Source organism: Athene noctua, chromosome 4 (assembly GCF_965140245.1).
Source record: "Athene noctua chromosome 4, bAthNoc1.hap1.1, whole genome shotgun sequence".
Taxonomy (NCBI): Eukaryota; Metazoa; Chordata; class Aves; order Strigiformes; family Strigidae; genus Athene; species Athene noctua.
In genome coordinates, this window is record NC_134040.1 from 69,339,099 (window position 1) to 69,361,279 (window position 22,181).

The following is a 22,181-nucleotide window of genomic DNA, read 5'->3' on the forward strand; positions in this document are numbered from 1 at the left end:
ATTGAGTCTTGAAAATCTCCAAGGATGGAGATTCCGTGGCCTCTCTGGACAGTGCCCTCTGCTGTATTGACCATTTTCCACATCTGCATCTGTCACCTGCAAACTCACTGAAGGTGTGTTTTGATCCACAGGTCAGGCTGGTAGTGAAGATATTGAGCAGTATTGATCCCAGTATCAACCCATGTGTAATATTGAGAAGTGGCATAACTGTTGAAAGAAATGTGGCAGAACTATCAAGTGAACAAACAGAACTTGGGGAAACAATAATGGTTGTAAAGTAGCCACTGGTTTGGTTTTTTTTTTTTCATAAAGCAAAGCATTTTAAAGTATATCCAACACTGAGCTAGGCACACATGTATTTGTAGGCGTTAAGTTTGTGTTTTCACAGTAATTACTAAGTGGTGACATTTTGTCTTCAGTTAAAATAGAAGGTTTTATTTTGCATGGGTAAGTGCCTTAAAACATTCATCTTAAGATGCCGAAACAGTATAGGTAGCATGTTTCCCAACTTCCCTCATGAGCAGCAGATTCAAGAGCATCATGGGCATACTGCTGAGCACCTAGGCAGGAGCTTGAGTGTTGAATGCAGTTCACAGCTCTGAAATTACCTTTAACCTTTCTTGCTAATGATTTTTTGCATTGTGTCTCCATTCCTTTTTTCTTAATCTCAGAGATAAATCTAGAAGGAGGGATTTTGTAGTACCTCTGGTTCAGAGGAAAGTGTTCATGCCACTTTGAGTTGATGGGCTCTTTGGGGGTTGCCCTCCTCCTATCTGAGCAAATGTAGGCCTTATCCATCAAAATGTTGGGTATCCTCTGTTCAGAGACAGGTGACAGCAAAGTTTTATGTAGTCAGTCAAAGGAGGCCTAAAATTAATTACTTTCTGCTATATGGAAAGATGAATAGAAGATGAGTTACCTCTCAATACATTGGTAACTGTCCTAACATCTGTCTTACAGGTCCACCGAAGAAATGTTTAGCATGGCTGATGAAAGCTGCAGCTCCAATCCTGCAATGGTTCGGAGGAAAAAAATTGCAATCAGCATAATCTTTTCTCTGCCTGAAAAAGAAGAAGCACAGAGAAACTTCCAGGATTTCTTTTTCTCTCACTTTCCTCTCTTTGAATCTCATATGAACAAGCTGAAATATGCGATAGAAAAGGTACAGAATACTAGTTTGGCTTAATGTGGAAAAATAAGTGTCAAACAGAGTGAAGTATTCTAGAATCTGATGGATGAAGAGTGGGAGAAAGTGCGTGGTTTCAAGCTTCCCTCCCTCCTTACACATGTAGTCTTGAGCCTGAGCCCAGTGTAGGAATTCAGCATTTGATGAAAAAGAGGTGCAGTTTCTTTTCTAGTCAGAATGAGAATGGAGAGTTTTATGCTATGGGTGGCTTCTTGTTTTTTTAACTTCTCACCATATTTCACTATGAGGTTTTCTTGACTCCTTGGAGACTGTATTCTATCCTTTTATACAGTCACTAAAAGAGACACACAAAATGTTTGTTGCTGTCTTCCCTTCACTCTCTCAAAAATGTGTTCTCCCTGTGTCCAGTCTTAGGTATTGGTCTCTCATGAGGTAGAGGGAGGTTGGCAACTGTTGCTGTCCTGAGTGGCTGTATAGCACTGGGGCTAGATCTTAATTATTTTGACATGTTAATGAAGCATGTGAATCCTTTAAGAAGCTGTTTTGTGTCTTTAACTCTTAATCAAGGCCATGATCTCATGTAGAAAAATAGCAGAATCCAGCCAAAGAGTGCAGGTTTATATCAGCCGTGTCATGGATGCCCTGGGAGAATTCAGGTGAGTTGATGGAATTCTGAATTACAAGGAGAGCTCTTCTCATGCCCCTCTAAAGATATTTGTCACTTCCAATTATGAGCAACTGAATGTAGGGTCTTGTCATTTAGCCAGTCTTGAAGTTACTGTGAAAGAATTTTCTGTGTTGGGTATGGGGTAAATGTGTTTAGAAAATTTTAGTGAAACCAGCTCAGCCATTTTCAGAATGAATGAAAAGTAGTTGTGTTGCACTCGCCTGTAGCTGGGACTGTCAGTTAAAGTTTTTAAGATCTCATCAAGAGTTGAACTCTGATGATGCCTGTGCAGACAAGTTAATTGATTGTTGTGTTCAGGCAGATGAGTTGTCTACTCCTAGCCACAGATGATGAACAGTGTAACTGACAAAAATCTTGCTGTCAAAGGCGCTCTTCTTGGTACCTAAGAGAGGAAGAAATGGCCAGAGGCCAAGAAAGGCAGCCCAGGAAAGAGGTGTGAGGCTTTGGTGGGATGGAGCTTCTGTAATGTCTGGAATGTGGAATCAAATCACTGCAATGAATAGAATGGGCTGTGTCCCCCCTCAAAATATCTGAATCGTTTCTCTGAATACAGATACACAGGGGAAGGCAAGAAGGGGAAGACAAATATGTAACTCATGAAGACACTTAAGTTACTGGTACACTGGATTTAAACAGACTAGTGTTCTAGGACACTAGTAATTAGTGTGTCTGGAAAACTCTTCCAGTTTTTTTAGTTCCTAGATCTTACAAAAAATAAATAAAAATCAATAAACAGTAGAAGAGGAAAGGGGCTACTTGTACTTGCAAGATTGAAATGTACATATTAACACTTACTTTTGTGGAATTTTCGTTGAGCAGAGTTACCATCTGGAACCTATATTCTGTTCCAAGGATTGCAGAGCCTGTCTGGCTTAATATGATGTCCAGCACCCTAGAAAAGAATCAGCTATGCCAGCGTTTTCTTAAAGAATTTACATTTCTGATAGAACAGATCAACAAAAATCAGTAAGCTTCCCCCACCCCCTTTTTCTTAAAAAAAGCTTGTGTACTTCCCAGTACATGTGGATGTGTTAAAGCCCTTAATGGGATATTCTTTTGCTAGTGTTACTTTGCTCATATTCTTTTTCCTAGGTTCTTTGCCGCTTTGTTAACTGCGGTGCTGACGTATCATCTGGCTTGGGTCCCAACAGTAATGCCGGTTGACCATCCTCCCATAAAGGCCTTCTCTGAGAAGCGCACATCACAGTCTGTGAACATGCTGGCGAAATCCCATCCGTATAACCCTCTGTGGGCACAGCTTGGTTAGTAAGAAATGGAAAGCTTCTGACTTCTCTATAACTACCACCTTCCTGAATCCACTCCTTACTTAAGAGCTACTTGTGATCTAGATCACATTTGCTGATTTGACTTGCTGTAATCTGGGCAGAACTGCTAACGGATATCTTGTGCCTGGTTAAACAGGGCATTTAGAGGCCTGCATGCATAGCCTGAGTGCTCTGCTTTTTTTCCTTGGTCCCTTGTTACCATCCTCTGTTACACTGCCTAGTTAAGTAACTTGGTATAGAAGCGTTAAGACAGTGCAAGTGCTATGAATGATCTGAGCAGTTTGGGAAGAACAAGAGGGAACAAACTGGACTGAGGGGAGTTCTCTGGGCCTTGGGGGCTGTTTGTAGTTGAAACTGCCCTGGCTACCTCCTTTTATCTCTTTCTTGTAGAGCTAGGATGGACACCAAGGCAACAGGGTAGAAGTCTGGCAACTGGCAGTGCCTCCATTCAGTCACAGTTTTTGTGAGTGGGCTTGGGCCAAGATTTTCTTTCTATGCCCAGCTCCTCAGGCTGTTCCCTGACAAATACTTTATAGCTTGTAAGTTATCTTCATACAAGGGATTAAATAACTGCTGTCAAATCAGTAGGTGAGTGAGAGCTGAGAGAATAATACTGCCAGTGGTAAGTTCTTGAAAATTCCTCCTTGGTATGGCTATGAGTCTTGACATCAGATTGGTCTTGACTTGAACTAATATACTATATTGCCATGTAAAACAACACACATGAACACTAAAGCAATAACATGACTTTTACACTGTGCTATTGGTTGTGATTCTTGCTAATTGTCTTAGTTATGTTTGTTATTCACCACAGTCGTCATGAAACTAAAAATTGCTGTCTTGGCCACGTAGTTGTAGTAGAAGTGTTTCTTTTTTTAGGATGTCTATAAAACGTTTTGCAGAGGAGTAATGGATTAGACTTGGAGGGGAAAATAGAAGTTTGCTCAGGGTGTTGAGGATGGAGCCAGGCCTAGGGTTATAAAAACCATCTGGACTGGAGGCATAAGATCTGCAGTAGCTCTTGTGGTCACTCCCAAGAGCCGCCGCTGGTGACTAGTCAAGAATCTGTTTCTCTTCTTGCCTTTCCAGTCCGTACGTTGCTGCTAGCATTGGCCCAGCCAAGTTCTTGCTGCCTGAACTCAAAATGCTTTCTGGTTTCGTTTGGTTCTTATAAGCCCAAAAGCCATTATCAGGTGGTTGCAGTAACTGATAATGAAAGTAAGATGTTGCCCTCTGCTGGCTGTCATCTTTAGAAAGAGGAGAGAAAAATAAAAAATCATGGGCCTTAGGGCTTTAAAATGGGAATGACTTTTTATAAGAAGGGATTTTGACACACCTGTCTTCCCACCTTCAGACCCATGTTTTCATTACGTATTAAATATAAATTACTATTCCATAGTGATACAACTGTAAGTACCACTGTCACAGTCTTAACAGTAGGCATTAGTATGTTTTGAAGACCATAGTTTTGACTTCTTGTACTATCTTATTAGTAATGGTTTTATATAAAAGTCAGTTGTGCAAATGAACATGAAGCCTGAATCCGATTTCTGTAGCAACTGTACTCAACTCAGAAGTAAAAAGATATCTTCCCATTTCCTTTTCAGATTGCTAGCCCTTGTAGCCCATCAGACATTGAGATTAATTCCAGCTGCGTAGTGTGAAGCCCGCTTTCCATTACTGGGGAAGGAATTTGCTGGCATGTTAGGTTGTGGGGCTAGTTGCAAGGGTGCTTTTAACAGCGGGTGGAGAGCACACTGATGCCACCACACAGCAGCCTTTCCAGTACATTGCTGGCATTATGGGAGATCTTTGCAGGGGAGACAGTAAGTGAGAACAGTAGAATTACTGTCTCAATGATCCTTGTTTTGCAGGAATGGCATCAGGATCCTTACTGCTTTTATGTTCTCTGTGGAAAAGAGAAGACTGGGCATGAATGTGGTTTGGGATTTTTTTGCTCCTTTTAGCCTCCTCATGTTGAAACCAGAGGTCCCCTTGCCCTTTGTAGAAACCTTCCTGAAGTTCTGATTACAGCTTCCATTTAGTGTTGCTTCTTGAGGTCTAGTACAAAATCCTGGTGGCAAACTCAGTCCAGAATATTTGAACACCCCTGAGCAAGGATTTAGCACTTAAAACAATCTAGTAGATTAGCAGGTAGCTGATAAAACTTCAAACCAGAGAAGCCTGCTTTCAAGGTGAGCACTTAAGGTGGCTAAAGAAAATTGAGCTTTTGGTGGTTGTCTCTTATCTGCTGGTGATATTAGTCACAGTTTGGTTAGGCAAAGACAATTTAGTGGGTGTTTTCTAATGGGGATCAGGTGAAGACAACTGGGTTAAATCAACCTGGTAATAGACATTTTCTTGAGTTAACCCATTTGTCTGATAGAGCATGTGAATGTCTCCTTATTGGCTATCTGTGTTTACTTCTCACAGAACTTTGGAATAGAAACCATTCAGCTGGTGGAAGATTGTAGGCAGCTGGACAATAGTTACCACTCTCCCAAACAAATATGTTGAAAGTAGGATATGTATAACCTTAGTTCTGTTAAAAAAAGCAGTTCTTCAGCATAAATGAGCTAGCAAATAACCAGTTCTTGGGGGAACTCGGATTATGCAGTAGTGCCTACCTTTCATATTACAGTTGTATTTTAAGTAGTGAATATATTTTCTAGTTCACCACCACCCACTGCCAAAGATAAATGCTCCTGTTGCTGAGATTGACTCCGAGTACATAGAAGTGCATGTGTCTTGCCCAGTAAGATGGTTACATGCCTCTATCTATTAAGTTAATATTGAATGCTTTTTTGATATCTTAATCCTGAAAAATATAATTTAGATTTTATCTGTATGAAAATTCCTGCATTTAACAGAAAATGGGACTGCAATAAAACAGCGTAAATTTGTTGTGAAAGAAAATAAGTAGAAAAATAGAAAATAGTATAGCTGGCTTCACAGTTTAGCTGGTTCTGTATTCATCTTCACCTGTTGTGTCAGTTTTCAAGTGACAATATTGAAGGCATCTTGTAAATAAAAGGCTTAGTGGTTTTGAACAGAAGGAAACAGCAATAGCAGCTAATCCCTTGACAAAAACACCAAAACCCTTCTGGACATGAGAGGTGTAAGAAGTGCTAGGGGACTGCTTCTGTTACTCTTTGTTTTAAACTTTTAGGAACTTAACCGTGGGAGAAATTTAACTGATTTCTGTCCATAGTAAATGCTGTTTCAAAGTGTGTTGAATTTACATAGTATAGCTTATATTACAACAAAATAAGCATGTGAAATTTTTGGTTTCCTTTATAGGTGATCTCTATGGTGCCATAGGCTCTCCAGTTAGATTGACTCGAACTGTTATTGTTGGAAAACGCAAGGAGTTGGTGCAGCGCTTGCTCTATGTTCTAACTTACTTCATTCGGTGCTCTGAGCTGCAGGAAAATCAACTGACATGGAGTGAGAAGGCTGGGGAAGGAGAGCAAGTGCTAAACGGAAGCAAGATCACAACTGCACTAGAAAAAGGAGAGGTAGAGGAGTCTGATTATGTAGTTGTCACTGTTAAAAATGAACCTGCTCTTGTGCCTCCAATCCTACCTCCAAAGAATGATGGAAGTAAGAACAATAGTATTACAGAGTGGGTACATGACCCAGAAAGCACTCATGCTGTCTCAGCCTCTTCAAAAGAAAAGAGAGAAGTGATAGGAAAGGCCAGTCAGAACTCCGAAGCATCTGTCGACTGTCTAACTAGCAGTTTTCATAAAGGAGCAGGTGATGGTAGGAAAAGAACTGTCACGGATACAGGAATCGTATCCTACCACTTTGAAGAGCCATCTAAATTGGAGGATTTAATGGATATAAAGAAGAGCAAGAACCAGAATGAGAGAAAAGTGGAAAAGCAATTGTCTAGTAGGTCATCTGCTTTACCTTGTCCTGAAAGGACTGGCCACAGGAGTTCACACTTAGAAAAGGTCACCTTTCAGATTGGAAGCTCTGCATCACCAGAGTCAGACTTAGAAACTCATAGAAAAGAAATGGAAGAAAGTCTGAAGGCATTCAGAAGAAATCCAGAGGTGATACATTGTGCCTCAAGTTCCACAAATCTGACTGTGGATGCTTCCCTGAATCAGAAAGAAAGTTGTGAAGCTGTCTTTATACCCTTCAGTAAACATAATGTTTGTTATGCACAAATCCCACATTGTGAGGGCAAGGAGAGTATACTTAACCAATGTATGGAAAGTAAAGGAACTGAAACGAATTTAGTGAACACTATATCTAGTGAACCACTTTTGTCCACAGATAATATAGAAACTGTAAAATTGCCAAGCCTAAAAGAAACTAGAATTTTATGTCCTGGCAGTCTGGAGAACTGTTCCCATGGCTGCATGGAAGTAGGTTCTGCTGTCAAAGAGGATTCCCCTAAAGTAGGTGCTAAAGATGTCCCCTATGGGGATGCTGAAAGGAAAATCTCCTTCAGAGTTGAAGGGGACATTCCAAGGAATGAGAGTTCGGACAGTGCCCTTGGAGCCAGTGATGAAGAAGGTGACTGTTGTATCCCTGATGAAGTGCATCATGGTAATGTCAGCAAAAGACTTGAAGAGTTTGCAGAAGTGGAACTTCCTTTACCAAGGTAAGGAAGTTTAAATTAATTTAGAACTAAATGGAGTCAAAAGCTGTTGTTACTTTAGAGATGGTCAGGGTTTCAAGTCTGAAATCTTCTGGGATCTTGACAAAGTTCCTTGCAAACAAATTCATTACAGACCCTGATCTGGTTTGGATCCTTGTAAACAGACTTGACAAAAAGAAAACAAAGATGGGCAGGCTTAGGTAGCAAAGTTTTGTGACAAAGGTGTTCTTCAAATGTCTAATAAGTGATCAAATTTTTTTTATATAAGCTGCCTGAAACAATGTATACATGTAGACAGAACATCTGAGGACAAGCAGAACTTTGCTTAAACTGACAACTGTTTAGATTTGACATGTTTGGCAAATCAAAGACAGATGTGAAATAAATAAGGGCATCCTATTTGAAAAGTTTTGAACTTTGCAGTTACTCACGAAACTTGCTGATGCTTAAGGCAGGTATCTAGAAAGAGTTTACTTGGGCTGAGTTGAAGAAAATTCAGATTTAGCAAATCTGTTAGGTGCAGAACAGAGAGCTCATACATACCACAAGCTGTAATACATGTAGGTTTGTCTTTTCATAAATTTGAAGGAATCAATACACTGTTAAAGTTCAGCTTTTAAAATCATTGTTTCGAAGAGCACCAGTAATTGGTTTACTGTATTTTGAATACAATTGTTGATTAATATTTGCTGTAGAAACAGGGGTGATAAACCTAAATCTAAACTAATGTAAAATCTGAATGCAGTTTGTCGAGCAAGAATCTTATCTGCTTTGTATTTCTGTATTTCAGGTCAAATACAATCAGCAGTCAATGCGTGAAAAATTTTGGAAGATCACTTCTAGGTGGTTACTGTCACACATATATACCTGATCTAGTGCTACATGGAATAAATAATGATGAAAAACTCAAGCAGTGTCTACTAGCAGACCTACTTCATGCAATGCATGTGAGTTAAAGTTCTGTTCTAAGTCATAGTGGGAGTTGTGATATTACTGAAATCTACAGAAGCAAGTCCTTTGAATAGGCTTCTTTCTACTTACCTGTTCTTAACAGCCACACCTGACATGTCTTCCTTCTAAAAAATGTAAGCCCTTAATTCATTGTATGCAAAGACTGTTCATGCAAGAATCATGTGTGCTTTGCTTTACCCTCTCTTAAGGCTTCTCTTCAAAGATAAACACAAAAAAAGTTGTTCACAACTTTGAGTTACAAACAAGGAAAAAAAACCCATCAAATTGCTTCTCTTTTCAGTCACAGTAGCAGACAGAATCATCTATATTTCATAAAAATTATATGCAAGTTGAAACATCTTATTTTGCCACTTAGTAGCATGTGTTGCAAGGGAGATGAAGCCTTGTGGAGGCCTATGTTAGACTAGACTTCAGCAGAACTGACTACAGAAAGTAATTGTCTACAGGTAGACAATTGTCTATAGGTAGACATTGCTTTGTTCTCTAAGTACTCCTAAATTATATAACTAACTTATAACTAACCTTTCACTAAGTCACTGTGACCTTAGTATGCAATTTTAAATGTTCATCTATTACTAGTCAACAGTTTCTCTCTCTGGCAATTAAGAATCATCCTGCTAGAATGAGTTCATGTACTATCTGAAAGTGATGAGTATGTATGTAAATTTAAACAACATCAGATTGGTCTAATAAAATACTGTCTCTTCATACATACCCTGCCTTGATTGTGCATGGTGAAATCTCTCACATATTTCTGGAACATTAAATATACTTTCACCATCACTCGATCAGTTTAATTACTACAGTTTTCATTTTGGAAGAATCATCTTTTTAGAGAAGGTGGAATACTTGGAAAAAAAAAAAAATTGGAGTCGTGACTTGTGAAGCACTACTTACTTACACAGAGTCACAGAATCATCTAAGTTGAGAAAGACCTTGAAGATCATCTAGCCCAACCATTAACCTAACACCGACCATTCTCGACTACTCCATATCCCTAAGTGCTACGTGAACCCGACTCTTAAACACCTCCAGGGATGGGGACTCCACCATTGCCCTGGGCAGCCTATTCCAATGTCTAACAACCCGTTCTGTAAAGAAATGCTTCCTAACACCCAGTCTAAACCTTCCCTGGCACAATTTGAGGCCATTCCCTCTTGTCCTATCGTTTACTACTTGGTTAAAGAGACTCATCCCCAGCTCTCTGCACCCTCCTTTCAGGTAGCTGTAGAGGGCGATGAGGTCTCCCCTCAGCCTCCTCTTCTCCAGACTAAACCCCCCCAGTTCCCTCAGTCGCTCCTCGTATGACCTGTGCTCCAGACCCTCCACCAGCTCCGTTGCCCTTCTCTGGACACGCTTGAGTCATTCAATGTCCTTTTTGGAGTGAGGGGCCCAAAACTGAACACAGGAATCGAGGGGCGGCCTCACCAGTGCCGAGTACAGGGGTCAGATCCCTTCCCTGTCCCTGCTGGCCACGCTATTGCTGACACAAGCCAGGATGCCATTGGCCTTCTTGGCCACCTGGGCACACTGCTGGCTCCTGTTCAACCGGCTGTCAATCACACCCCCAGGTCCCTCTCTGACTGGCAGCTCTCCAGCCACTCCTCCCCAAGCCTGTAGCGCTGCTGGGGGTTGTTGTGGCCCAAGGGCAGCCCCCGGCATTTGCCCTCAGTGAAACTCCTCCAGTTGGCCTCAGCCCATGGCTCCAGCCTGTCCAGGTCTCTCTGCAGAGCCTCCCTACCCTCGAGCAGATCAACACTCCCACCCAGCTTGGTGTCATCTGCAAACTGACTGAGGGTGCACTCGATCCCCTCATCTAGATCATCAATAAACAGAATTAAATGCCTTGATCAAATTGGCAGTTAAGACTTAACTGACCTGACGTTGGTGAATGTAAACTCTGTCACTGAAGCTGGTATTCCTCATCATTTTTGAGATGTCTTTGTTTTCCTGTTGGACAAAAAGATTCATTGGATCACTTATTCCCTGCCTCAGTGTGAATAAAAGCAGAATCTCAGTCTAAGTTGTGGAAATGTATGTGAAAGTGTCACATAATGTTTATATTTTGTATTTGTTGCAGCATCCTGTGCTAGATGAGCCCATAGCAGAAGCTGTCTGCATTATTGCAGACACAGATAAATGGAACGTTCAAGTAGCTACAAGCCAGAGAAAGATGATGGACAATATGAAGTTAGGCAAGGATGTTTTGGTTTCAAGTCAAGTATCCAGTTTATTGCAGTCTATTTTACAGCTTTACAAACTCAACGTCCCAGCTGACTTTGTAAGTATTTCTTTACTGAAGATAACGAAATTTCTTAGCTTAGATAGAAAATGCAGAGTGTTGTGTACCATGTTTCTATACCAATAAACTAATGTCTGAAATAATGCAGAGTTGGTACAACTTACTTAAATGAATGCATGCTACAGTCCAGTAACAGGTACTGTTTTATCTGTAACATATCTGGTAGAGTAGCTAACGTTAATCAAATCTAAAATACATATGCCAAAACTAAAGTTGTTCAGGCAATTTTAGCAAAGTCCTCATGCGTTTATGATTAGGGCTCTTAAATTTGGCTTTTATTTTTATGTTAGTATAATTTTTACACTTTATGTTGTTGAAGCTTCTATCTACCCAAGCCTGTTCCTGGTATACAAGAATACTTTGTATTCTTGAGTTTTGTATCCTGCCCCGTGCAGTGGATGCCTCTTCTCTCTCCTCCCCAAATAATTGTGCCTATGTGTGTGTTTACTTGACCCTTCTTCTGTGCATTTTTTAGCTAAGCCTGTCAGCAAGTGCTGTCTCAGCCTTGCTGATGTCTCCATAGGATTGTTGGGAGGAGTCTGAAACCTGAAAACACCTGAGGGTGGGTGGCTTGCAGCAGGGGATGTTACTTTGTCATATTGTGTACTCCCTATCCCCCAGCATTCTTTCCTGTCCTCATTAGTAGTGGAATTCATCAGAGCAAATCAGTAATGCTGGTTTTGCTGACTACAACAAATTACCCACAAGTCTGACAGAGGTAATTATAATAGTTTTTAGTGCACAATTGTGGGTGGCAGGAGATGGGGTGTTTTTTTCAGGAGTAACCCCTCTTTCAATTACTGCAATTGATTTGTCCTTCAGCAGATAGCCTTGAGAAACTTTGTAGGAAGCCTGTGCTAGCAGATGGAAGAGGAAGATAAAGCTAAACACTAACAGCTGTAAAATAGTATTAGTTGGCACTGTTTTGGATAAAATTATTGGTATTGATTACACTGAGTTCTTGAAGTCAAGTGCTAGGCAAAATATGTTGGATACATTGTCAGTGTTGTCCCTGGATTCTTCTGGTCATCAAAAAAAAAACCCCAATGTAATTGGATTAAAATAGTATCCTAACACTTGCATGGTAACACCTTAAATTCTGACATTTTTAAACTGAATTGTTGATTTTGCAACTGAAGTGTTCTTTCCAGTGTTGTTTTGGGGTTTCTGTATGCAATTTCTGTATGCTTTGTGTGGTGTGAGAAGGGTTTGGAGGTGGAGTGTTTTTCAGGGTTTATTTATTTCTTTTTTTTTTTCTCAAAAAGAAACAGTGAAGTGGCAGTGCTAGTAGTTTGTAAATTTTCTATAAGACACGTTAGAGACACTTTGATCCTTCTGTCAGTGGATTTTATAGCTCTTTGCTAAAACAGAACCATCAGTGTATGGAAGTTAAGTGTTCCACTAAACTCTAGGGGGAGAAGTGTGACTTTTTTATTTTAGTGATTCTATTGAGTTAAATTTTGACAAAAACATATGTACTAATATTGATCAGAGTGAGCATAATGTTGTATGTTTGAAGTTTCCTTTAGGAGTGCGTGTTTCTTTACATGCAGTTACTGTTCAGATGAATAAGTCTTTTGGGTTTTTTGTGATACAACAAAAACCAAAACCCAGCTTGAGACTGGATGAAAGGCAAGTGGTGATATCTTTGTTGTGGCATTTCAAACTAGTAACCATACTGCAGAGAGCTTTGCAGTATGTCAGGGCAGGAGGGAAGTGATGAGTGCAACTGCTGTATGTCAGCAATATGTCAAAAGTTTTACATGCACCTTTAAACTCATTTTAAGCTACTTTTCTATTATTAGAAGTGACTTGACTTTTTGTGTTTAGTCAATGAGAAAAGCTGCAGAGGGAGCTAACATAAAAAAAAGACTTCTGTACCTCGCTTAATGTGGACATTTTGAACAAAATGGATTCAAGTACCAAGCTTATGGGGAAAAATGTCTTTTGATTCTTTGCTGGCATTCAGGAGGAGCAGATAATTTTACGTAAAGAATCTCTCTTCTAGAATAATGTGGGATTCTTCCATAGTTGCTTACAACTTAAAAAAAAAAAAAAAAAATTCCATAATCTTTCAGCATGATTACTGGAATTGAAATATATTGAATGCTAGTTTCTGAATTAGCTGCATGCTCCCCTGAACCACTGAGGAAGTGTTCATAGGCTTTTTGCATTTGGGCTACCTGGAATGGTAAAGATAAGAATGTTTCCCTTTCAATTAGAATCAGAAGTGTTATGATTATAATGACTTGACTGAAAACTTGCTTGAAGCAAATAGATCAAGCTCCTCTCAAAAAGCTTTTGCCTCTCCTCCACTAGTGGCAGTGATCTTATTCTACTATGTAACAAGGGTTCTTTAAATGCCTCTATCTTCCATGATTAAGACCTGATATAAGCTCAGAGAATTGTTAAAAATCTTCATCTTGCTCCAGACCATCAGAAAAATACATGGTAGGCTATCTATAGGCATGAGTTGTCCTTTTGCTCATTAATTAGCAAAACTGGTTTCACGGGATCTCATTTCTAATACTTGTGATTTTCATTCAACTTCAAAAGTACATTGGACGATGGCCTGAAGCTGTTTGCTGCTACTGTTTCTAATTGCTGTCTACACCTGCCGGATGATTATATATTTGATAATGTGTGGTTCTGCATGCGATTCCTGCCTTCATCTCCTGGAGTTTGGAGAGCTGAACTAATTTAACTTCTTTGAAGTGGTCATTCCTGTGAAAAGAAGGAATATATCAAATTGAATGTACCTTTTGTCCTAGAACAAAACACCTGATAATACATCCTACCTACTCACCTTGTGAAGACATCCTACCTACTGATCTTGTCTTACCAAAAAATCTTTTGTTTCTCTTTGAAGCTGAGGTCCATCTGCCTCTCATGCAGTTGGTGTATGAGAAATTACCATGCATCACATGACTGTATTTAAAAATAATATTCATTTTTAGCATGTTCCTGCTGAAAGAAAAGGGGAGTACTTAAATTGGTAATTCAACTTGAACTGTTACCTTTTGGCAAACAGCATCAAATGTTTAAGCAATTTTAAACTATAAGTACCTAGGACTAATAAAAACAAATGCCTAAAGAAGATTCATAACCTAGCTTTTACAGTAAAGCAGTGAACAAAAGAGCTATAATTTTATGACAAATAAGATAAGGGTGTCTTATACTTCTTGTGTCTTAGTTTCTTGAATGGCAGATTCCTAGAGCTAAAGTGCTATTTTTAGGAACTGTTGTCTAAAGTGAGTTTCAGAAAAAAAATAGTACTGACTTATAACAAAGACATCTTGATCCTAGTATTCTGGTTTGTCTCTTAGATGTCTTGAGTGTCTTTGAACCTGGTTAAAACTATTTTAGGTCAGCAGAAACATTGTGGCTGACTGAGTGGAAAAGCGATGTGCAGTTTGTGCAACAAACTTGCTGCCCAGAAACACTAGAATGCCCCAGTTCTATGAGGGAATTCCCCTTTGAGGGGGTAGTGTAACTTTTTAATGTAGCTAGCACCGCTGAAACAAAACCAATTGCTGCTTCTGGATTTTTGGAGTGGAGATTTGGTTTGAAAGATGTTCTAGCTAAGATAAAAGCTAAAATTATATGCTTACATTTCTGTAAAATTTGCATGTGATTGCTTAAGCCGTTCTGAGGTTTCTGGTCTGTGTTTACAGTGCATAATGCATCTTGAGGATAGACTACAAGAGATGTATCTCAAAAGCAAAATGCTTTCAGAATATCTGCGAGGACATACAAGAGTGCATGTAAAAGAACTAGGAATTGTGTTGGGGTGAGTATTGCGGGTATCGGTCTTAACCAATGGCAAAACTTGGGGCAGTTGTTTTCAGTTTCTGATGTTGACATCTTGTTCCCATGAGGACTTGATTCTTACTTCGTATTTAGCACTCTCCTCTTTCATGTAAGTGTAAAAATGGGTTCTGCTGAGCCAACTGGAAATCAGGAGGAAGCACAGTTCTACAGCAAGAAAAATTACTTTTCATTCTGAAGAGTTAAGAATGACAGAAGTTTAGATTTTGGTCATTAGGAGGTTATCCATGCATTTATTCCCACTCTGTCTTGATCTCCATAATGAAAACTTCATGCCAACAAGTACTTGAGAATTTTTGGAAAGTTAGGTGGTGCAGTTGTATCGAGGGTTCTCAAAAAGCAGGTGTAGGAAAATAGACAGGTGCCCTGTTTGGCAGTTGTCTTCTAATAATAGTACTTGATTAGCACACAACCTTTAGGGATGCACCTGCTGACATCAGAAGAGGGGGAAGGGGGAAGAAGTGAATACATGTTCCCAAGAAGATAAGTTTTAGCACTGTAGCTAGAACTTAATTTATCTTTATCCACACTGTTAAGATTTCATACTGAGAAATGTAGCTGTGAAACCCTGAAATAGCACTTTTCTCAGTGTGTGTATATGTGTATAAATACATACACGTGTTCTGGCCTCTTAGCAGCTTTACATTTGGAAGTGGTTGGTAACTGACCGGTGCATTGGAGAGACATTCTGTTATTACATAATTAATAAGTGCATCTTTTGGGCATTTTTGGTTAAAAATGTGCTACTATATGGTGGACTGAGTTATATTCAAAACATGAAATGCAGTCTCCCATAAACCGATGTTTAGCACTTTCTTGAACAGGTCTTATTGGTGCCCACTGACTGTAAGACTACAAGCTAAGGCTTATGGCTTAGTAAACAAACAAAAGTTTTCATTTCAACCTCAAAAGATATAATATACCACAAACTGTACTAAATAGTAGCATGCTTCTTGGTTTTAAACATTATTACCTACCTTTACTGGTATGTTATGACTAATGACAATAAATAATAATTAAACAATGAACTCGGTTATAGCAAGACATTTCCAGTTTCTTTAAAGTGGATGAAAAATATCTTGTGTTTATCTTCTTTTGTGAAGGTGACTGTGTATTTTAAAGTCTGTCTCTTTTTTTTTTTTTTTCTTAATTTCTAGGATTGAATCCAATGACTTGCCTTTGTTGGCTGCTATAGCAAGTACACATTCCCCGTATGTTGCTCAAATACTCTTATAAATTAAAATCTCAGGATAGTCATTCCCTTAAAGTAAAGAAAATGGGAATGTTGAATGAAGAAAAGAGGTGCCAAACACTGGTAAAGGGGAACACTGAGGAAAGCAGGTGATGACTGTACATTCTCCCACCTTTCGATTCTGATTTCAACCGGATGTTTTATCGGAGGACTTCAGTTTACATAACGTAAAAGGCATTCAGGTTTTTCTTATAATCTCACTTCTGACTTAAATCAAGAAAGTGACTGCATCCTTGCATTTTATTTTTATTCAAAGGACAAAAGTTAACACTATGTGGCAGACCAGGAGCTGCCGTCCAAAACGCTGCTCAAAACCATGAAGTCACAGTTAAAAGAACAAGTGGGTTAGAATGGATTTCATAATACTACGCTTGCAAGTGTGGTGTGCTGTATGTTTCTTGGCTGACGAGGAAGAGGAGCTGTAAACTAATGTATATAACATTCCTATACACAAGTGTATTAGATGGGACATGATTTTCTTGCAGAGTATAGTAGAAGTGGTGGCTCGGAACAAAGAACCTGGATTCAGCAGCCAAATGTAATGTGGGAGTGGAGGTGTACATGAGGTGATGTGACTTCTCCCATTAAGGATGAGGCTAGAAAGCTGTGGCTGCTTATGTTTTAATGAGGAGGCATTCAAATGAGCCCATGACTAGAAGTGGAATGGAATGAATTTCTGAGATAGGGATTTTGTTGGAAAGCCTTATGGAATTTCAGTTTACATTTGTTGCTGATGCAACTTCAACAACTCTTTTGAGTTTCTGTGTGACTGTAGTCCTGGGAACTAAACCTGTGTCTTGGTGTCATCAAGTATTACTATCTCTGAGGAGTATGAATTTGAGAAACCTTCTGTATGATACCAGTGCTGTTAGCGCGTGTCTGTGCGCATGTACACCAAGCAGTTGGCACAAACTGAAAACAATCTTATTGGGAAAATAACAAACACCCCCCCACCAAACCTTTAGTCAAAAGTATTACTTTTTCCAGCTACTAGTTACCACTCTAGGAATAAAAGAGGAGCATTGTTTGAAGTAAAATGAAATGTAGGGGAGAAACCCCGATATTTGATATTACTATGAATGTTTGCAATTACCCTTTTTGATTCTACAGAAATCTTGAACTATCATCTGGGTGCCTTTCCTTAATAGGTTAACTACTCTGAGACCAGAAACTACTTCTCCACTAGCTGATACTGGCCTTCTGTATTTCTAGAAAGCAAAATAAAATTTTGTATTTTAATGTTTTCATGTGGTTGATAACGTGAATGTAAAAAAAATACAACTTTTTTTCATAAAGCACTCTTAAGCTGGATATGAAACTATGGATCAGACTGAGGAGAGAACAAAGAATCAAAACAAACATTCTTAAAGAAACAGAAAACTCAATGTTGGACCATTCTGTTGTGAGCCAGCATGAATGAGGTGTATGAAATTGTCAGCTTGCAAGCAAATTGATAGCAACACAATTGCTTGGGAATAGTAAATTCTAATAAGAAACTCCTGGTCACTGGTTGTAAGTTCTCCTCGTTGGTGATTACAGATTTTTAACACTGAAGGGACACACTTTTATTAAAAGTGTTTTTATTTCCTACTACCTTGATGTTTGGACTTTTCTACAGTAAACTTTCAATGATTTGAAATAATGAAATGTGCATATTGTGACTTGTTTAAATGTGATGGAAGTCTTGATTAACCTTGTGTTGCTTTTTGAGGGAAATAGGTAGACTGACCTACTGTGAAGAGAGGTTGTTTCCAAGTGGAGGGATACTTAATATTCTGATACAACGCTTCTAAAGCTGTTCCTTATATGCTGGGTTTCTGACCTGACATTCCAGATGTTTCTTTTATTGCATTTTCATACTTGTCCCTACTATTCTGCCTAAAAAGGCTAAAATGGTTCAGATTTTCTCCTACTGCTTATAACTAAGCAAACATTTCATATTTTTGGTCTGTGAATCCTTTTATCTGCTGGAAAGTAAACTTACCTCTGCATATAACTGTTAGCAGACATCACTCTCTAATCCACAAGGTTAAGACAAAGTGAGAACCGTAGAGCAAGGCACATATTCATAAACTACTGCTGTGATGAGAATGTGTGCGTGTGCAAGATTATGAAACTGCTTCCCTGAGTGGATATAGAAATCCTCATGTGCTTTCCCTATTTCATGTCACTCTTAAATAGTAGCTGAGTTCATTGAAAGTCAATTCCAGTTCTCTTAAAGTATTAGTTGGGTTTTTATCTGAACAGGCTCTGGCAATTCTTCAAAGAAATATGTGCAAACATAGAAATATGCTTTTTTATAGAGTGTACTAAGGAGGTCAAAGGTCAGACAACACTCAGTGATTCCAAGACTAATACTATTATCAGTAACACCTGATTTTACTACATCAACTATTTAATTCTTTTTTTTTTTTTTTTTATCTGCCTTTTGGCAAAACATTAAATTAACCTAAGGGATGGCATTTGAGCCGGTGGTGAAAAGAACTTGGATTTTCTTCAGCCCAGGCTAAAACTTTGTAGTTCTTGCTGCTTTCTCTAACATTTTGCTGCTTTTCAGAAATTACATGATGAACTATCTTGTTCTCACAGTTTTAGTTTTGGGGGAAAAAAAATCCACAGTGAAAGCTGTTTATTACCTTTAAAAGACTAGAGAGTTAACTAAGAAAGTTAAACACATATTTTTCCCTCCACCAAATGTACTACCTCAGTTGACAGGATTCCACCTTCTAGGGCTTTTTTGACTCTTAAGTCTTGTTTTTGGTAGCATCTTGCTGTTTATGTAAATTAGCGCAGCATGTAAGTACTTACAGATGTGTTGTTAGACATCTTTAGGGCATGTTTCTGATTTTATTTTAATAGGATGAAAAGTGATATGAATGTACAAATGTGTTTAAAGTTGATAATGTAGCTTAATTTTCAAATATTCCAAAGTTGGTTTTATCAGTATTACATAGTTTTTTGTAAATTTAAATACATACTTTCTTGGTTAAGTGGGAGTGCACAGTCTTTCCAAAATCCCACATAAATGCAGTTTACATTTAAAGAATGTATGCTTTTTTCAGACAAGACTAAACCTTCATCCACAAAGGGGAGGAATGAACTGCTAAATTGTAGTATTTGATTTAAACAGATTCTTTAGCCCCAAATGATACCAAGATCTAAACATGTTAATTTAAGTAGGTATTCTGAACTAATGTATACAACTTTCTTCTGCCCAAAAGAAACTCTATAGACACTGGTTCTGTAATTCACAATTCTAATGGCATCCTCCAGTTACAGATTGATCTTCCCCACTCCCTATTATATTCATCTTTACTCTTAAAGTCAAAACCCCTTTTCAGACACACTAAACTGTTGTATATAAAGTTTATGCAAAATTATCTCTTATCCCTCAAGTATAACTTCTACTTCAGTTAAAAGGACCTAAATTAAAATCGAGTCTGAACTGCTGAATATAGACTCTTTTTTTTTTTCTTTTTTTTTTCTTTTTTTTTTTTTTCAGGTCAAGGGGGCTAATTTGACATACATAGCAGGTTTTCCATAGTAGAAAAAAAATGTGTGTTGCTATTGCATGTTTGGAGAGCATAGGCTTTTTTAGGAATGACTGAATACCAATGTCAAACTACATGGGTTTTTTTCTTATAGTTGTTTATGTATGCTATCATTTTGGTCTATTTCTTTGCGGCATTTGGTGCAATAAACTTTCTGAAATGAATGTAAGTGGTATTTGGTATCTTCATTTTTAAAACTTCTGAAATAGCTGTTCTTGTTGGAGTTGAGATCTAATAGTGCTTGGGCATGCAATAACCTATTGGTGGAGTAAATAAATGTTCCAAGAAATGTCTAGCAGGAAGGTTTCACAAAATTTGGAACCTGATTGAACCTTTCAGTATCTTTGTTACCCCACTTATATATGTAAGCAAGAGCTCTCATAGTGTGAAAACTAGCTGCAAAAAATAATGGAAAGTGAAGACAGTAACTGTTGGAATAGGTCCTGCAGAGGTTTCCCAGACCTGTGTGGCTGGCATTTACCTCAAGTGCATGTGAAAAGAGCTATCTGAAAATGTGTTGCTATTACATAATATATCCAAATTTAAAAATTATTCAACCTAACAGGAATGAGTGACACCTTGTGTCTACTAGATGGTGAAATGGTTAATGGACTTGACATGAATTAGTTTAAAATAAAGAGGTCTTCAATTTGTGTCAAACTTCCTGTGACCTGAATTTCTATTTAGTGTTCTGCAGCTTACTGGAAAGTCCTTATTTATGAAATAAAAATGGAGAAGAGGTGGTCAACTGTAATTATGCTAAACGTCTTTGAGCAGGTCTGAGTATAGTATGATTTGTAGGGTGTAAGCACTTCTTACCTGTTGACTGAAACGTTAGAAGTTTCCTTGTTGGTCAGGCTAACGAGGATTGGAAATAAAACAAAGGCCCAGGAGCTTTAGCATCAAGGATTTTTCACAGTGCCTGGAATACAGCTTCTGGCTTTCTCATCTGGCTGCAGTAATTATCAACTCTGGAGCACTTGGAAATAGCTGATTTTTCTCATGCCCAAAGGTGCTAAATGCTTGCGTGGACACACTTGAAATAAGGAGAAATGCCTGTTGCATTGTCTACTATGAATCCTGTGTAATTTGTGCTCCTGTTAGTACTCCGCACATATGGTGACCTGTTACAGAGAATAACCAGATTTGGTGTTTCACGAGAGTGAAATTTTTTAGTATGAAAAGTACATGAAATGATGGTGCTGTGGTGAGCTGTAACCTCACTCCACCTTTCTTCTTGACAAACTGTGTCACTGGCTCCACATCTATCAGCCTTCGCTTTCATGAGAAGACTTGAAACCATTTAATAGCTAACCCCTATAAGTAGGGGCAGACCCCAGTACCTTGTTTGGTCTTTCCTCCTGCAGTCTAGCTCCATCTGCAAGTTTCTTACACTGTGGCTTGCTCTGTTGCTCATTGAATCACTCATAGCCAGGTGCAGCATGTTTGCATTAAAAAAGATGCTGATGGTTGTCTGCTGTGTTAACAAGTTGAATTTGGCTCCAATAAGTGCTAGTGTAAGGGCAAGGGAAGAGATTGGACCCCTCAGCTAGAAACAAGAGAGGAAAGGAAGGAGATTGCTCCAGCTCCTGGTGTCTTTGATACTTGTGGGTCACTGGACTGACTCTGCAGTTTCTGTGGGGTGGCAAACTGGGATTCTACCCAGGCTTTGTAAGACTCCACAAAGCTCCTCTGCTCTGATTTCAGCACTTCTAAAAAACTGTAGTTAATCTGTCAGTCATATCAACTGGTTTAACTTTTTCTAAAGGATGCTTAACCAGTCTCTTTCAAAATTCATATGATTGGGACTGTGGCAGGTTAGCAAGAGGCAGATGCACAGACTGACCAGTATAAAATGGCCAAGCACTGGGAAAGGCTGGAGAGGGCTGCCAAGGAGCTTTTAGCACTGACAACAGTAGAAGATAAAATAATACCTAGATTTGAAAAACTCTTGAACACTGCAGTCAAATTCTGTGATTTGTTCAAAAAATGTGACTTGAAATAAATATTAATGGTGAACAACTGATTTAACTATTTTCTCTCTTATATAAATGAAAAGGAGGACCTGTAACGAGGACTTCAAGGCTACAGCAGGCATAAATAAACATGAACTGTATCACAAAGTATTTAAGTCCTGTGCCAAATTCTGCCAGTCTTTCCTCCCTCCTTTTGTCTCTAAATGAAAAAGTCATATAACATAGCAAAGCTTTCTGCTAAGCATCCATGCACCGTATTCTTTGGTTTTCTGTACATATATGGTTGAAGAGAGCGTGACTGAACATGTCAAACTGGATTTTGGACGTGAAGGACATGCAGCTGAGTGACAAACCCTGAGACTGTGACCTATAAGGCTTCTGATCCCATATAAAATTAGCTTAAGTGGCCACATGCTTGTAATCCACATGCTGGAAAATGATTCTTACAATAGTTAGAGTCAGTTGTCTGTCTGGCACAACCCGAAAGCTAAAACAGTTTAAGCGGTACAAGTAAGAGTAGCATTTTGTCTCGAAATTGTAAAGGTCAATACAAAACCGAAGGAC

General features: G+C 38.8%; 1 protein-coding gene across 5 annotated transcripts in view; it reads left to right on the plus strand.

Annotated features, from left to right (window-relative positions):
• FNIP2 (folliculin interacting protein 2) overlaps positions 1-17,333 on the plus strand; it is a 50,506-nt gene extending 33,173 nt beyond the window's left edge. For all 5 annotated transcript variants that reach the window (XM_074905689.1, XM_074905691.1, XM_074905692.1 and 2 more), the window contains 9 exons: positions 961-1,162; positions 1,715-1,803; positions 2,655-2,801; positions 2,928-3,097; positions 6,422-7,739; positions 8,527-8,683; positions 10,789-10,989; positions 14,685-14,800; positions 15,996-17,333. In XM_074905689.1, the coding sequence (XP_074761790.1) occupies positions 961-1,162; positions 1,715-1,803; positions 2,655-2,801; positions 2,928-3,097; positions 6,422-7,739; positions 8,527-8,683; positions 10,789-10,989; positions 14,685-14,800; positions 15,996-16,074 (2,479 nt within the window). In that variant the 3' untranslated portion in view covers positions 16,075-17,333. The remainder of the gene's footprint in view (positions 1-960; positions 1,163-1,714; positions 1,804-2,654; positions 2,802-2,927; positions 3,098-6,421; positions 7,740-8,526; positions 8,684-10,788; positions 10,990-14,684; positions 14,801-15,995) is intronic.
• Positions 17,334-22,181: the final 4,848 nt, after the last annotated feature.